The sequence below is a fragment of the Equus quagga genome, chromosome 1, assembly GCF_021613505.1.
Source record: "Equus quagga isolate Etosha38 chromosome 1, UCLA_HA_Equagga_1.0, whole genome shotgun sequence".
In the NCBI taxonomy this organism is placed as follows: Eukaryota; Metazoa; Chordata; class Mammalia; order Perissodactyla; family Equidae; genus Equus; species Equus quagga.
In genome coordinates this window covers 165805343-165823761 of record NC_060267.1, presented here as the reverse complement: position 1 = coordinate 165823761, position 18419 = coordinate 165805343, and the positions used below count along the sequence as shown (strand labels likewise).

The window sequence follows — 18419 nt, the reverse complement described above, 5'->3', positions numbered from 1 at the left end:
AAATGATGCAAGTAGGAGAAGGGAGACAGACTCAGAACTGTGCTGCAATCTAGGCCAAAGAAGCTGCAGATACATGAAGAGCAAGGCCAGCACAGGATCTTCCACGTATACTCTGGTTCTGAAACCATTTGTTTGGGGTTGGGGTTTTTTAATTCTGTAATTATAGCACTCTATTTCCTAAAAAAGATGTTTAAACACATAAGAAGACATTAAAAACACTAAAATTCAGTTATTCAGTTGAGGTACTTGGATTTATATTAAGGGAATGACAAAACGATAATTTGACAAATTATGTATTTATATTTAATTCAAAAAGAAGGCATAACATGTTAATATAACTTGTTATAAATTTCAGCCCAATCAGTCTTAAATATTTTTGACTCTATGACTGTTAATTACAGATATGGCTACCCTAACTAGAATGCCACTTGAGAGCCCTGTACTAATTTTGCTAGACCAAAGACTCAGACCTAAAAAAATAAAAATAAAAAAAAGCAACCATTTACACTTACTAAGAAAAGCAAACATTTACTTCAAATTGCAGTATAGGCTTTTCAATCACAAAAAGAAAGAAAAGAACAGTGATCTGACAGTGGTCATATCCTGTGCAAAAAACTTGAGATACAAAAATGGTAACACAAGGTATCTGAGCTGCTTACATTGCAGGAAAAAGGAAATACAGTAGCTGAAATACGGCACTCCTGGGAATCAACTTCTAAACCAAATAGAATGCCTTTGAAATGATGAAATTTATTTGTGTATTAGTAAGAAAGCCCCACCACCATAAATAGTACAATATTTAAAAATAAAAAAAAATATTTATATCTATCTAAGATAGTGTATTTGTACTGTTAGACCTCTTTAAGTGCAGAAGGTGGTTCAGCTTTTACCTTTTTCTTAAATTAAATAACTGCCCATATGCTTTATAAAGTTTCACTCAATTGCAAAAGCCAATTTAAATCAAGGAATATGCTATCAAAGTTGCATAATTTCATTTGGGACTGCCAGCAGGTTAAAGTCTCAAATCAAGTCTTTAACATTAATGCTCATTTTTAGTCAATGAAAAGTTAAAAAGTTCTCAAATCTTCATTATCCTCGTGAACTTGCCCTTCTAAATGATCCTCAGACTGCAATTCCTAGTTTGCAAATAAAAGAATGCAATATGCATCATACTTCAAGAAAAGACGACGATGTCGAACTAACATGCTTCTGGATCTTTTCCCTGCTCCTTTCAACCTTCTTTATAATTTCAGCCACTATGCACACTGATGAGGTGAGACCCAAAAGAAACAGCAGATCTGCAAGAGAAAATAAGTTGCATTTTACAATTCTTTGCAACTTAGAGTTGCAAAGCTTAATAGCTTACTTTTTATAGCATTTTACCACTTTTTTGCATATGTAAATGGTTTCAAAACCATTCATGAGGCAGACACATTAACCTCAGTTTAAAAGTAAGGAAAGTAAGATGCAAAGGTATTAAGTGACTTATTGAATATCACACAGCTCAGAAAGGCAGCAGCCAGAGAACTAGAATCCAAGTCCCATGACTACTTTCCCTGAACTGTAACCTCATAACCGTAACCTTTAACAGCAACACAAGCAAGAGGAGTTTTCCATTTACTACATCAGTGGTAACTAACCTGATTGAAAAATGCCTATCTGAAGATTACTTAGAAATTTGCACCTATTCCATTTGAAAGCCAGAAGAACTTATCGATTAAAGATCATGTCTTTACAAAAGCATCCACAATATCTCATTCTTATTTACTGCTTGAAAAACTGCAGCTGTCTCCTTAAAACGCCATCTCTTTTTAAAGAGGAAGGAATGTGAATATGAAATTAAAATACTGAAATTAAATTAGTTCAACTTCAAGGTAAACTTTAACTTGAAAAATGCAATAAGGCTGAATAACTTATTTTCATAAATATTCAAATTAACTTAAAAATCTAATTAAAAATAGCACTACCATAAAAACACATGAGTCCTCACACTTACATAGGAAGATTAATTTTTAAATGTACTGTACTCATAAAAGAAGAATATGCAAATTAACAAGTAAGAAGAGTGAAATATTTGTTTACCAAAATTTAATTTTAAAGAGCAATTTGGTTTCCAGTGAGCTTAAATCTAGTTTTTTCTTCATACAAGACTGAAAAGTTACAAACTACAATTATTCTGTAACAAGTTTTGATTTGCTCCATTTCAGGATCAACAAATATGACTTTGACAATTGATAACGTATAAAAAAATTATCAAAAAGTTAAAAAATGTAGTTAGAGTGACTCCCCTCAACTTCTCCAAATGAAGAAAGTAGAGCACACCACTATTCCAAATCAAGTCAGTCACTTTTCTTATTTCACTTTTTTGTTTTCTTGGGTGAGGAAGATTGACCCTGAGCTAACATCTGTGCCCATCTTCCTCTATTTTTTGTATGTGGGACGCTGCCACAGCTTGGCTTGATGAGCAGTGTGTAGGTCTGCAACCAGGATCCAAACCCACAAACCCTGAGCTGCCAAAGCAGAATAAGTGAAATTAACCACTATGCCACCAGGCCAGCCCCTTATTTTACTTTTTAAAAGAAAAATTTTGTTAGAACAAAGGTATTAGAAAATAAAATTCATCTAAAATATATAAACTATAAAGTTAACATTTTCTTTACCCAGTATACTTAGGCTCTCAGTCTGAAAAACTTTCTGGAGTGGAGGAAAGTAAATAACTAATAATTGTCCCATGATGGATCCAAGAACTGCGTAGCAAAACATTTTATTACTGCAGAGTCCAATCTCAAACACAGACTTGGTCTGTTGGCAGAGCAGAGAGTTCAATTATTACTCCTTGGTCCTGGAAACAACTTCTTTATTATTACATTCATCTCCAATTTTTAATAAGCTGAACAGAACTTTAGTATGGTGGTACCATGAAATCTCTTAATCTTAAGTATTATTTTGGAATAATTCAGACAGAATAGGGTAAATTTTAAAGCAGCCTCTCATTATCAAGAAAGGGCTTTCTTTAAAAGAGTGATGCTATAAAAAGTAAATAAATAAAATACAAAGAAAGAAAACTTACTTTAGCATTCCAAAGCATTTGAAACTTTATTTATATATGATTATTTTGCTAAATCATTTCTATCCATTAAAGTAGATAATCTATAAAACTTTCTTGAAGAAAGGACCCAGTTATGTGTGTACTGAAAAAGTTAAACTGCCCTTCACAAAACAAAACATGAATACTATAGCTTCTTCAAAAATTAGCCTAAATTAATGACAATTCACTGTACTTGGAAAGTTGTAGCATGGCAAAAGATAACAGATATAGTTAAGGATTCATAAGGTCCTGTAAAATTAAAACGAATAGTCAGGACTCAAATGGAACTAGTTTTCAAAAACAATATGCTCTGAAAAAGTATCATTAGGTTCTAGCCCATTATTTTCCATCAAAGCACTTCCATCAAAAAAAGGCAATCACACCTTAAGATATAACATGGGAAGAAAAGCAAATTTAAAATGTCCTAAGCTTTGACACACTGGTAGAAGTAACAGAAAAAAATTAACACGTATGAAATTGTTCTTGTAGTAACAATACTTTCTTCTAAAATGAGACTAACACCGTCTTAACAGAACCCATGAGCTTCGTCCTATGCTCAGACATTAACCGAACCTATCATATAGCTACAGATAATAAAAGAATGGGAAGAAGAAAGATCAAGCAATGACACCTGGGATTTACTGTGATATTCTGGTCAAAGGTTGGGCTTTTCTCCCCGAATGCCCCATCTTCATCATGATACATGTTTGTAGGCACGCTGTATCTGAGGCTACAAAATCAAGCAAAACTGAAAACCCATAATCCTTGCCTACTTACAATTAGAGAGTGCGCTACCCAATTGAATCAGTCAGCTAAGATCACCTAAGCATACCTGGGATCTGGAACTTAGTGCATTGAACATGTCGAAAAACACAAAGCACGTGAAGGTCATTGTTGTGTCTCGAGGTGTTATCACATTGTCTCGTAGCTGTCAAGAAGAAAAAATGATTTTCAGTGGCTGAATTTAATGGACAAATATGGCATGCTTTTAAAAGTGTAATATTTTCTTTCCATTAGGGTGAAAGAGTTTTGGTCCAAGATATAAAACATATAAGCTACCTAAATTTCCTATACGCCATTTAAATAAGTCACCTAATGAATAGCTGTAGTCTACGTAAAGGAAAAAGTCTTCTCACAAAACATGCATTGGATACTAAAACAACCTTGTTTTTTGATGACAATAAAGTAGTCATATTAAAGACTCACTTTCTAACTTTTCAAATTTTTATATATTAATTTTTATTGTATCTGATACTTCTCTGCAGATTGAAATTATTCTAATAAATGAATCAGGAATTCTATTAACCCAAAACTATTTTTATATGTTTTACTACATTTTTCACAGAGTTCTCCTAACTTTGCAGCCTTCATGTAATATACCAAAATCACTGACTCCTATCACACACAGTGCACATTAATAAAGCAGTTTATCCAGTGAATATACCTCCCGCCAGAAGACAAACAAAGTCCCACAAACAATGATTATTGATGAAACAAGTATTTTAAGTATCAGGTTTTTGGTCAAAATGCTGTCCTTCCAGTTGCGTGGAGGTTTACGAATGACATCTTTATCCACCGGTTCTACTCCAAGGCTTCAAAACAAACAGAAAATTGCATTAGTTTAAAGTTTTAAGGTTTGGATTTGTTAATCTCACAACCTCACTAACTTCAATTATCCAGGAAACTAAATGCTTTCTTATGGAAACAAAATGTTGAATCAGAGAGAAAACCTTGGCTATGCGTACTTGAAAATAACCAAGGATTTTATCACGCTTCCCTCTTTCACTCTTATTTGGCACAGCTTGATAAAACTTTGAGGGTCAAATTTCAAAAAATTATCCAATTTCATTTACATATAAGTTTACTTATTTCAAATATGGCCTGAAATACATGACCTAACAACTGGAATTTGAAGTATTTTTCATGCAAGGAGGTTTCGACTAGAATGATTTGTTGTAATGGCCACTGACATGCATCGCTCAACTACTCTGCGCTGGGAAGCAATTCTATGGTCCCATTACTAAAAAGAAAATACTTGGATGTTTAGATCCCTCAATACTTTCCCAAAGTTTCTAAAACTGACAACAGAACCTAGGTAATAACACTAAACTCAGAGATTTCTCCATTACATCCCATTCTTAGAAACAAAAAGCTGGGGACAGCCCAGGGGCGCAGCAGATAAGTTCGAATGTTCTGCTTCAGCGGCCTGGGGTTCGCTGGTTTGGATCCTGGGTGTGGACATGGCACCACTTGGCAAAATCCATGCTGTGATAGCTGTCCCACGTATAAAGTAGAGGAAGATGGGCATGGAGGTTAGCTCAGGGCCAGTCTTCCTCAGCAAAAAGAGGAGAACTGGCAATAGTTAGCTCAGGGCTAATCTTCCTCAAAAACAAACAAAAAAAAGGAAACAGAAAGCTTACTTCCTGAGGACAGGGACTACACCTGTTTCCTGATCTGTTCTCAACTTAAGGTTGGGCATCTAACACAGTATAAAGGCGGAGATCCATAACGCACAAATGCCACTCAAAAAGAATAAATGATATGCACACATCACACAATTTATAGCATACATGTTGCTGCAAAGATTTCCAATGCTATCCATGAATGAAGTCTTAAAATTTGATTATCAGAATATCACACCTTCCTTGTCTTTCTAATGTATGCATGAAGAAAATCCTTTACCTCTGAGCTGGAGGTCCATCCATAATAATATTGATCCACAATATCTGCATGGCGTTGAGAGGATTAGGAAAGTTCATTAAGGTAGCCAGTGAGATTAAAGTTAATGCGGCTATACTCCTGTTGAAAAAAAGAGTCATTAAAAAAAAAAAATCTGTCAGCCTAGTATAATTCTTACTAATTTTACAACTCACCTTTTTAGCATTACAAGTAACCTATGCTTCATTCATGTGAACATTTTGAAGCTAAGAGTTAATCCTTACAATCCACAGCATTTTAACAAAGGATTTTCAAGATGTTTACATAACAACAACAAATAAAGGAAGATTTTTTAAATTGAGTTCAGAATAGTTGTTGTTATAAACAGTTAATGGTTTCAATAACATTTTGGTAACTTTTTTGACTACAGAAAAGCCCTTCCACTTTTGGAAAAAGATACCAAGACGAAACACTAAGATTTGACACCCCTTCCTTAGGTATTTCAGGAGCTATTAAATAAGTCACAAAGGTTTACATATTTTAATGATGATATAGATATCTAATTATCACATTTAGAACATTTATCATACTATTTTAAATTTTAAGACAGAATTAGTTATTTTGGAAAACTTACATATGAACAAAAGTCAGAAATAGAGCCCAAAAGCTTCTAGGCATTCTGCTTGAATTCTAATTTTCACATAATTTATCTGTAAGACCCATGGTGACAAACTTCTAAGAAACTTACGTGCTGAGTTGGAATCTAACAAAATTTTTAATGTTATTATAAATCCCTTTACCCTCTTCAATTGCAGACCTGGAATTTAAAAACAAAATCAAGTGAGAAAACATTATGATACAAAAATAAAAATATATCCATACTAACACACTGTGGAGCTAATTTTGAAAACAAATTTCCAACTGATATACATATCACTAAGAGAATCTATTATTTTCTTCAAATAACTAAGATTAGAAAAAATATAAAACATTCCAGCAAGGAATTAAAGTCAAGTCTGCTAACCTCTACCTGAACTAATTTCATTACACAACATTAAAATTCTTATTCTTAAAAAGCTATTTCAGGCCGGCTCCATGACCAAGTAGTTAAAGTTCCATGCACTCTGCTTCCGCAGCCTGGGTGTGCAGGTTCAGATCCCAGGTGCGGACCTACTCCATTCATCAGCCATGCTGTGCAGGCATCCCACATACAAAATAGAAGAAGACTGGCAACCGATGTTAGCTCAGGGCCAATCTTCCTCACACACACAAAAAAAGGATGTTTTTACATTTTTACATTAAATAACATATTGTCTTTCTACACAACAGACAATACTACACATTTATAGTGCTAAAATAATGTTCTTCTTTACCCCTCCAAGTTTATTTTTCTTAAAGATACACTGTGAAACTGACACCACCAGGTATTACATAAGAATCTTTAATTAATTACAAACTGTAGCTGAAATAGACAAAGCTATTCAAACTTAATAAACTTTCATTGACAACATAAACAATTACTGACATAAAGAAATAGGTACAGATGGGAACTTGATTATCTGATTGTAAGGCCATGCACATGCATATTTCTGACAGCCTAAATTTAACTAGAATAAAGGCCCCATGAAGGTCACCTGCGGTACTACAGTACTGGCCAGAAAAATGTGACACTTGGTTGGCACTTGGTAAATATTTCTTAAATGAAGGGCCCTGCCATTTATTAAAGTCCTTTCCATTTCATACAAATAATTTTCTCCGAAACTACACACTAGGCCATGCAACAAGATTAATTAATCCAGAAAAATAGTTTAGTTCATCCAATGTTTAAACATTGCTTTTTCCAGTTGAATTTTCTGGGATGGGGTGCAGGAGAGGATGGGAGAAGGCTCTCTGATGAGCATTCACTGAAACAAAACTTACATTATGGTTTGGAAATCATCATCCACCAGGATCATGTCTGCTGCCTCTTTGCAGACATCTGTGCCAGTCTGACCCATTGCGACTCCAATGTCTGCAGCCTTCAGAGCAACTGCATCATTTACGCCATCTCCTGTCATGGCTACAACCGAGCCATTCTTCTGTAGAGACTGGTGTCGGGGAGGGAGAAGAGGAGGAGGGAGGAATTCTGATAAAAATGCTGCTTCCACAAAGATAAAGAGATAAGCAAATCCTCTGGGGTTTTCTTCACAAAATTAAGATGGGAAATAGGGCCGGCCTGGTGGCGCAGTGGTTAAGTGCGCACATTCCGCTTCTTGGCGGCCCAGGGTTTGCCAGTTCGGATCCCGGGTGCGGACACGGCACCGCTAGGCAAAAGCCATGCTGTGGTAGGCATCCCAAGTATAAAGTAGAGGAAGATGGGCATGGACGTTAGCTCAGGGCCAGTCTTCCTCAGCAAAAAGAGGAGGATTGGCAGTAGTTACCTCACGGCTGATATTCCTCAAAAAAAAAAAAAGGTGGGAAATAATATAGACTACTAATTTTTCAATAAACTTCCATATATGGAGGTCTTACAGCTTAGAAAAAGATGCTATTAATAGTCACAGGTGAGAACTATATGTCTAAAGTCTGATCTAGAGTCAATTATACAGTGGTTCTCAGGGGCAATTTTACTACGTAGGGGACATCTGGCAATGTGTGAAGACATTTTTGATTGTCCTGACTTCGGGGATGCTACTGGCATCTGGACGGTAGGGGTGAAGGATGCTGCTAAACATCCTACAATACACAGGACAGCCCCTCACAATGAACAATTATTCAGTCAAAAATGTCAAGAGTGCCCAAGACTGAGAAACTCTGAACTAATACAGTGGAGTACTATTGTGATTAATAAATTAAGTCCACTAAATAATGAATACTATGTCACCCGCTTTATATATATTTGACTAATTAGTATAAATAACATAGCCTTTTAAATATGGTTCATACTCAAAACATTTTTCATTTCTTGCTCTATATATTCAGTTTCTAAGTAATTACTGCTATTCACGCTGAGATGATTTGGCTATGGACTCCTGTCAGAACATACTTTTACACTGGTCAATTGTTTAAAGAAGGACGTATTTGCAGATATTTCATTAAAATTTTCTTCTCCCCTTCCCTTGCTAACTAAATTCTCTATTAGTGCTTCCATTTCAGGCTTTAAGAAAAAGAAAAATCACCTATTTTGCTTCACAATATTTCTGACATTAATGCTTTATCAATACAATCAATAGTAACGCAAACATAACGAAAGACAAGAAGTAGCATTTTGAATACAGAGATAAAATGATCTGATTCTTAGAGACTCACCTTAATAATTTTCATCTTGTGTCTTGGACTAGCTCTGTAAAATACCGCAACCTGTTAAAATACAGGATACACTAAAAATCTTCAATGTTAAGAAATATCAGAATAACCCATGCACTTACAACTAACAATTTTTTTAAAATTATCTATTTAAACTTACTTAATCTGCCACAGAGATCAAGCTTAAGCAACATGCCATATTTGTTAAGATGTCCACATTGATACCGGCTCAACACAAGGTTGACATAAGGGAAGCCATATTGTAGAAAAGAAACCATATTGTAAGTTTGAATGACGTCTGACTAACTAACCCAGCTGGATACACACCCTCCAGAAGATCCACCCTCTCTGTAGATTTTACAATCCCGGCTAGTGCACATACCTCCCAGCTGTGGTAAGATGGTAACTTTGGTAGAGTTCCTTAGGAATGTGATGACCGCTGGACAGAGGGTCTAGCTGGTGTGGCTACTCCCAGTCTATAACACCAGAGGGTCAACATTCCTAACCCCGTCCCCTATAACCCACTGGTCTATATAACTGCTCCAAGATTCTGTGTCCCCTTAAGATGGTTCTTTCAGACATTAGTCGGCCATCTTCCCCTTTGCTAGCAAGCCGTAATACAACGCCCTTCCTCTGCCACTATCTTCCCTCTTAATGACTGGTTTGTCTCGCAACGAGTAGATCCTGTCCTTTGTGCAATAACAATATGACACAGTCATTTCAAACTTTACCAAAGGTACCACAGGAAATACACAATCTAAACAAGTTATTCAATTTATCCTGTTATGTTTAAGCTCTGAAGAGAAAATGGCCTTATTCTTGAAATGTTTCAGAGACAGACAAAGGAAAAGCTCATTTGCATCTGTTTCCTCATGACACTGGCATACAACTCAAACAGTTTTCCCCTTTGTCCTGTCTTCAGGAGAGAGAAAGAACAGCTGCTCCCACGTGTCCGTAGAGCCCCCCCTACCTTTTTTTTTTAACATCATCAAGTGTCTGCTCATTCTCTTTTATTCAGGTTAATAAAAGTTCTCTTCCACTATATTTCCAACCGCTTATATGATCTTCTCTCCAAACTACATATTTAATCCCTTTTTCTGATCTTATCTTCAGGTCTCCTGAAATCCTTTCACTGTGCCCAAAAGTCAGTCATCAACAAAATCCCCTGTATCCTCCACTCTTTTCCACATTGCTCAAACCTAATTTTTCCACAAAACATGGGCCACACCTACAGTCCACTCAAATAGTACCACCAAGTGGAGCCAGTCCTTTTGGCCTAGTGGTTAAGTTCGGCATGCTCCACTTCAGCAGCCCAGGTTCGGTTCCCAGGCAGGGACCTACACTACTCTTTGGCAGCCATGCTGTGGCAGCAACCCACATACAAAAGACAGTAAGACTGGCACAGATGTTAGCTCAGGGTGAATCTTCCTCAAGCAAAAAAAAAAATAGTACTACCAGGAGAGCCTAGATGGAGGTAGGTGGCCTCCATTCTTCCTTCTTTATTCATAAAACCTCAGTTTTCAATGTCACATGAGACTATACTTCCAACTAAATTCAGGTATGCACTGCTCCAGAGGTCACTCCCCCATGTTTCACAAAGATTTTAACTTCTGCCTCACTGTCACTCTCTCCATCACCACTTCCAAGTCATGGTGATTTTACCATCCAATAATATACCCTTCTCTTTCCTACTCTCCTAGAGGATTAGTTCATACTAGTTGTCTCTCCTCATACTTCCAATTTATCCCCTTCTCCAACCTCAATCTCAGCTGACAACCTTGTTTCCTACTTCAAAGAAGACAGAATCAAGAGAATTTCAATTCCCACCATCCAGTATCTGTATCCAGGCATCATCCTTTCCTTCTTTCCTTTTACTACAATGAACTGAATATACGACTAGTAAAAGTCAAATATTTGAAATTCTCCCCCTCTTACATCAAATTTTTTTCCTGGCTGCTGTGTCTTTACCGTCAGTATACAAATATGTTGCTATTTCTTTGACTTAAATAAAAACAAAAATTTCCCCTTTCACCTGCCACCCTACTTTTCCCCTTCTCTTTATAGCAACACTCCTCTAGGGAACTGCCTATACTTGCTGTCTCCCATTTCTCCCTTCCCATTCTCTCTGAATCCATCCCAATCAGGTTGTTCCCGCCATCACTGCACTGAAACCCCTATTCAGGAGCACCAAAGACCTCCCCACACTGCTAACACCAATGGTCATTTCTTATCCGACTTAACCTCTCAGCAGCACCCAAACATAGCTGATAATTCCCTCCTCCTGAAACACCTTCTTCTCTTGGCTTCCATGATCACCCTAAACGCTCCTGGTCTTGCTCCTGCCTCTCTGGCTGCACCTCTTGTACAGGTTCCTCCAGGTCTCCCTGAAGTCTGAATGATGAAGTATTCCAAGACTCAGTCCTCAGACGCTTCTCCATAAGAGGACTAAGAACCCCTATCTCTCCCTAAGTGATCTCGTCCAGACTTACAGATTTGGATTTTATTTATACACATTTTTATCTCCAGCCTAGAACCATCTTTTCTAAAATCTGGATGGATGAAACTAACCCACCTACCTACTCCACATTTCCCCTTGAATGTCTTGTCTCAGACTTAAACATATCCTAAACTGAACCTCTATAATTTCCAAAGAAATGTGCTCCTTCATATCCTCTGCTAATGATAAGTAGATCCTTACAGTAGCTCAGGCTCTAAATTTTGGGAGCCACTCTTGATTCCTGCTTTTTTTCTCACATGCCACAAGCAGCAGGATTTGACAGCAAATCCTGTTGGCTCCATCCTCAAATATTTCCAGAACTCAACCCCCTTACTCTGAACCCACTGCCAACACCCTGAGCCAATATCTCTGAAGTGATTTTCTTATTTCTGCCCTTGCCTCCTACAGTCTATTCTCAACACAGTGGCCAGAATGAAACTGTTTAAACAGAAGTCAGATCAGATCTGTCCTCTGCTCAAACTCTCCAATGATTTTCCATTTTCCTCAGAATGAGTGCCAAAGTCTTTTATTCTCTACTAAATCCCCCATGAAGTGCATGTCCCCCCTCCCCCATTAATCTTTTCCCACCTGAGCTACACTGGCCTCCTCACTGTTCCTGAAACACATGCCAGGCATATTCGCCTCAAGGCCTTTGCCCCTGTGTTCCCTTGGTCTGGGGTGCTCTTCCCTCAGATCACATACGGCTGCCCCTTCTGTCAATACTATCTTCTCAGTGAGGCCTTTCCTAGTCACGTTATCTAATTTCAATCTCCCTCTTCAATCTTTCAAATCTCTTTTCCCTGCTTTTTCCGGTGCTCTTTAGCACTTATCTTACATAATATATATTTATTTATCTTAGACTATAAGCTCCATGAAGGCAGAGAATTTTGCCCTGTACCTCCAGTGCTCTATAAATACACACAAAATAAATGAATAAATGATTGAATAAATCTAAGTACCATCATAAACACTGTTCTCAGTTCTCTCCTAGTTTTACTAAAGATCTAAAACAAAAGAGAATTACTTTCTTAGGCAAAAGACTCAGTTTAACTGTAATATCACATTATTGATTATCCTTAGGTTTTCTAGATACCATGAATCACACAAGTCACATTGGGAGAATATTTTTCCTTTAAAAAATGTCCAAAAATCCATTTGGAAACACTTTAGTGTGTTTAAAAAGGACTAAACTATATATGTACTTAAAGTATACTGGTTACCCTCTAAGTGGAAATTCTACATTACTACAGAAATTAATCATGTAGCACACAGCACTGAAGTACAAGAGAGTTTAGCAAAGGCTGCAGATTTTATAGAATATTTAAATAAAAGGCTAATTACAAATACTCAGGTTAAATAGAGTGAAATTTTGCCTTTGTTCTACTGCAAATCATTTGAACCACTCTGAACCACTGCAAATCACTCCTTTATAGTCACTATGGGTTATCACTAACAATGGCAGTGAGGATGACAAGCCAACTGCTGAAGTGAAAGCATAGTTCTTTTACAACTTACTTGGTATGCATCCAGTATACCTATTACTTGATAGGAGATTTTAGCATTTCACAGCTGTGATGGCAACTCAAACATAAGAGCAGCTGCTTTGAGACTAAGCAGATCTCAATGCAAAGCTGCAGACTCACTTGGTGTTTTGCATCTGATACATAAGATTGTACAAAGTAAACTCTGTTCTTAAAGCACCAGGATGAGCGGGTCAGTCTTTTTAGTTGTGTAAAAATATTGAAATTAAGTGACACAGAATCATGGCCTGGAGAAATTAGATATTAAAAAACAAACAGAAATGACTAAAAGTTGGACTGTATCATTATATTACAGAGGTAGGAGAGAACTTGGAGGTAACTAAATTTCCTCTATTATTAATCTTTTCACCTTTCTGTTTCTCTACCTAGAAAAAGGGAATATAGTGACTAAAGATAAGCACATAATAAAATCACCGTACTTTAAGAGGAGGAGAGGAGAAGACACAAGGAGGACGACAGGATGGTAAAAGGACAATGGGAAAGAAGTAGAACTTGGACAAGGAGAGAGTTTAGGGAAATATGGGAGGGAAAGGTAAAAATCACTGAAAGAAGGGGGAAAGACTATTTTCAGAAGGAACCTGCAAGAGTATTTTTCTCTTTTCGTGGGACTTCCTTTCAGTGTCATATTTGAGGTCAGCATTCACAGTTCCTTTGAACAACATTAACAGACAAGGTGTCCTAAGGAAAGGAAGTCATGAAAAGAAGAAAGCAGGAAAATAGTAAAGGAGAGGTTAATGAAAAGAAGTGTTCCTGGCATTAAAATAACCTGCCAAAAGTCCCCAAATCTTCCAAGACAGATAAAAAGATACCTGATGCATTGAAGAAAAAAACGGGTGACTGAAATAAGTATTTACAACCTACCAAAAATTAAACAGCACACAAATTGGGATTATATGACAGGGACTTGGTTAATAGGTTCGGTAGAAATATAAATGGGGTATTGCTATAAAAAAACAAAGAGGGGTCGGCCCCGTGGCCAAGTGGTTAAGTTCCCACGCTCTGCTTCAGCGGCCCAGGATTTCGCTAGTTTGAATCCTGGGCGTGGACATGGCACCGCTCATCAAGCCATGCTGAGGAGGTGTCCCACATGCCATAACTAGAAGGACCCAAACTAAAAATACACAACTAGGTACCGGGGGGCTTTGGGGAAAAAAGGGAAAAACAAAATCTTAAAAAAAAAACAACAAAGAACAAAAGAGGATATCCACTTTTATCAATGGGAAAGATAGGACACACTGGAAGAAACCATAAAAAACACTGAGCAGCCGGTCCAGTGGCACAGTGGTTAAGTTCACACGTTCCGCTTTGGCAGCCTGGAGTTCGCCAGTTCGGATCCTGGGTGCAGACATGGCACTGCTTGTCAAGCCATGCTGTGGTAGGCGTCCCACATATAAAGTAGAGGAAGATGGGCACGGATGTTAGCTCAGGACCAGTTTTCCTCAGCAAAAAGAGGGGGATTGGCAGCAGATGTTAGCTGAGGGCTAATCTTGCTCAAAAACAAAACAAAACAAAACATTGAGAACTCCCAGATGGACTTCACAAACAATTAAGCAAAATTCAGTTTCTATACTACTTTTTAATTGACTCTAGATCAAAAGGACAGAGCAATGTTAAGAGATCTGGAATGTGTGATTAAATTATGGAAAGACAAAGCTGGAAAACATTTTTATGAGGAACGGAATTAATACGATTTTAGTACAAATGGGAAAACCTCAGACAGCTGGCAATTCAGAAGAAAAGTTTTTGTTTTTAACACTAATAAAAGAAAAGCCATTCAAAGTGATCTGAAGTAAAAGCATAAGACCAAGTATGCATGTTGCCTATAAAAGAGTTACATGAACACAAGGTGAAGTGGGGAAAAAGACAAAGTTCTGGTGGATAGTGGGGGACACAGGGAGGTGGGGAGTCCAGCTAAGCTTGAAAGACTAAAAAATTCATTAATAATATTTGGGGAAAAAGACTTAGGTATTCAAAAGACATGAAATACTTGGAAGGAAGCCCTGGTATATATGAAATTCCTCTTTAGAGTAGGATGACTTTAAGCAATTCGATAAGCTTCTCAAAGGCTTAGGTTTTATATTGTTTTAGTCTCTTTGGAACAGCATCAGGGTATCTGCCATACTTAATGCATAAAAACTCTTCTATGGAAAAGACCAATGATGTCATGTGTCCAGGCTGATGATGTAATTTGTAATTTGCTTCTTCCTTCTCCAACTATCTTTAAGTTGGTTTTAAGGGTTCATTAGCATTCTTAACAAAGAGCCAGAGAGTGAACTGAAGAAAGCAAATAAAATGAAATTTCAAATCCGTCACTTTCACTACTCGTTAACATCTCTGGGAAAAGGCTGAATGAATGTCTAACGGGAAAATGTTTAATTAACTGCAGATTTCACATATATTTACTAAGGTATACCCTGTCCCAATACCCCCGGGGAACCTAATACAGGATTTATTCTTTCAGAAATAAATGTCAGGAAGAAACTATCAGGATAGGACACACAAAAAGTTCACCCAAATACGTAAACACCTTCCCCACTAAATTTAAAACAAAGCAAACACCCACACTGCTGCCAAATGCTCTGAAAATAGCAGTCATGAGTGATCAGAACTTGAGAAGGAGAAAACGTGGACAAGCGAAATAGTGCATTTCTACTAGTAACTACATCTAAAATCTAACTGCAAATGAGGCTACAGGTCTAGGCACCTAATGCTACCATATGAGGTCCAGTTTGTAGAAACAGAAATGAAAACCTTTTCAGAGGACAATTCATCAACACATTAAGAGCTTTACAAATGTGTTGATCATTGGTCCAATCACTTTACATGTAGGAATTTAATCTCTAGAAATCACCAGAGATACGCACAAACTCTTATGTACAGTAATGTTCACTGAATCAGTCAGCGACAAATGACGAATTCTGGAGTCACACAGACCTGAGTTCCAGTCCCAGTGCCAATGCTACCACTCACAGCCCTGAGACTTCAGTTAAGTCTCCCAAGGTCTCTGGGCCTCAATTTCCCCATTTGTAAAAGTGAGGTTACCTATCTTTTATCAAGTATAAATAGATAATGTATGTACTACATGCATTGCCTGGCACATGATAAATGGCTGCTACTGTTACTATCCTTAAAATATTATTTACAGGAGAAAAAGGAAATAAAAGCTCAAATTTCAACAAGAAAATAGTTATATAACCATAAATTTGCGGTGTGTTTATACATACACAGTATACCAAAGCAAAATATTGTGCACCTATTAAAAAACATATTTCACAATAATAAGTAATGACTTCAGGAATGCTGAAGTTATATAAAACGAATGTTCAGCTTTATAACACTATAAATTCCCAACTGGTTTTGTTAAACACATTTAAAAAAGACATGGGTTAACTTATTTTATTATTTTGGATGCTCTGTAGATATATAACCTCTGAATATCTGGATTATATTACAGGCAGCTTGCATTGTAGCTCTTACTTTTCTCAGTTTTCCAATTTTTCTACAATGAGCATACACTACTAATGAATAAATTTTCTAGTCAGAAAAAAGTATTATAAAAAGACAAGCTTGGGACTGGCCCTGTTGTGTAGTGGTTAAGTCCAGCACACTCTAATTTAGCAGCCGGAGTTTGCAGGTTCTGATCCCTGGTGTAGATATAAACCACTTGTCAAGCCATGCTATGGTGGCAACCCACATACAAAACAGAGGGAGACTGACACAGATGTAAGCTCAGGGCTAATCTTCCTCAAGCAAAAAAAAGAGGAAGACTGCCAACAGATGTTAGCTCAGAGCAAATCTTCCTCACCAACAAAAAACAACAACAAGAAAAGATAAGCTTTAAATTAAGATGTGGAAATAACTTAAGAAAATTCAGTGTTCTAAATATAGAACTTGCACTTGTGAGCATTAAATAAGTAAAACAGGTAGCACATTTTATTATGGTCAACAGATTGCTAGAAAATGGCTAACATATGCCAAATGATAAGCATTTATTTTAAAGGATGTACAAATATACGTGCAAAAGCAGGTGATCTAACACTGAGAACAAAAAAATCTGAACTGTTAACAACTTGTATGCAAGAATGCTGCCTACCTCATAGGGGCTCTTTCTACGGGACTTGTGTACTCACAAATCAGGCTTTGTTAAGCCCCCAAAAAGCATTCCAAGATAAAATAAGTTAATCTCACACCAGGGAACTTGGCTCTAAAGAAGCTACTTTGTGGGACAGGAATACTGTTTTGTTCCTATAAATAATTTATTAGAAATGCATTACAATCAAAGGTAAAAAGGCATTTCAATGAAAAAAGGAGTTTTTAAAAAAATTTATTTAAACTAAAAAACAAAAAAGGACAGTCTTTTCAACAAATGGTGCTGGAACAACTGAACATCCACATGCAACAAAAAAGAACCTTAACCCATTTCTCACAATATATACAAAAATTAATCCAAAATGGATCACAGACCTTAGTGTAAAACCTAAAAAAAAAGACTTCTAGAAGAAAATATAGGGGAAAAAAATCTTTGTGACCCTGGATTAGGCAAAGAGTTAGATAAGACATCAAAAGCATGATTCATAAAGGGAAAAAAATGATAAAGTGGACTTCATCAAAATTTAAAACTTCTGCTCTTTGAAATACAGTGCTAATAGAATAAAAAGAGGGCCCGGCCCCGTGGCTGAGTTGATAAGTTCTCAAGGTCCGCTGTAGGCAGCCCAGGGTTTCGTTGGTTCGAATCCTGGGCACAGACATGGCACCGCTCATTGAGCCACACTGAGGCGGCATCCCACATACCACAACTAGAAGGACCCACAACTAAGAATATACAACTATGTACCTGGGGGCTTTGGGGAGAAAAAGGAAAAAAATTTTTAAAAATCTTAAAAAAAAAAAAAAGAATAAAAAGATAAGCCACAGATTGGGAAAAAATATTTTCAAATCTAATAATCTGATAAAGGACTTGTACCATAATATATAAAGGACTCTCAAAATTCAATAAGAAAATAAATTCAATTTTTAAAAAGTAGGCAGGGCAGACACTTCACCAAGCAAGATATATGAATGGCAAATAAGCACACAAAAAGATACTCACACATTATTAGTTATGGGGGGAAATGCAAATTAAAGCCATAATAAGATACCACCAAATACCGATTAGACTGGGAGATGGGGAAACTGACAATTCCACGTGCTGGTGAGGATGCAGAGTAATTAGAACTTTCAAACATTGCTAGTGGGAATCTAAAATAATAAAGCCTCCTTTTAAAACAACTTGGCAGTTTCTTACAAAGTTAAACATACATTAAGCATATAATCCAGCAATCACTCTTTGGTATACTCAAGAGAAATAAAA

General features: G+C 36.8%; 1 protein-coding gene across 1 annotated transcript in view; it reads right to left on the bottom strand.

Annotated features, from left to right (window-relative positions):
* Positions 1–277: 277 nt before the first annotated feature.
* The window catches only part of ATP2C1 (ATPase secretory pathway Ca2+ transporting 1), a 132210-nt gene continuing 114068 nt past the window's right edge, over positions 278–18419 (bottom strand). The window contains exons 20-27 of the mRNA XM_046678137.1: positions 9035–9085; positions 7667–7833; positions 6495–6563; positions 5771–5887; positions 4533–4680; positions 3921–4016; positions 2661–2802; positions 278–1298 (exon numbers count right to left, since the gene is read on the bottom strand). Coding sequence (XP_046534093.1) covers positions 1168–1298; positions 2661–2802; positions 3921–4016; positions 4533–4680; positions 5771–5887; positions 6495–6563; positions 7667–7833; positions 9035–9085 — 921 coding nt within the window. The 3' untranslated portion in view covers positions 278–1167. The remainder of the gene's footprint in view (positions 1299–2660; positions 2803–3920; positions 4017–4532; positions 4681–5770; positions 5888–6494; positions 6564–7666; positions 7834–9034; positions 9086–18419) is intronic.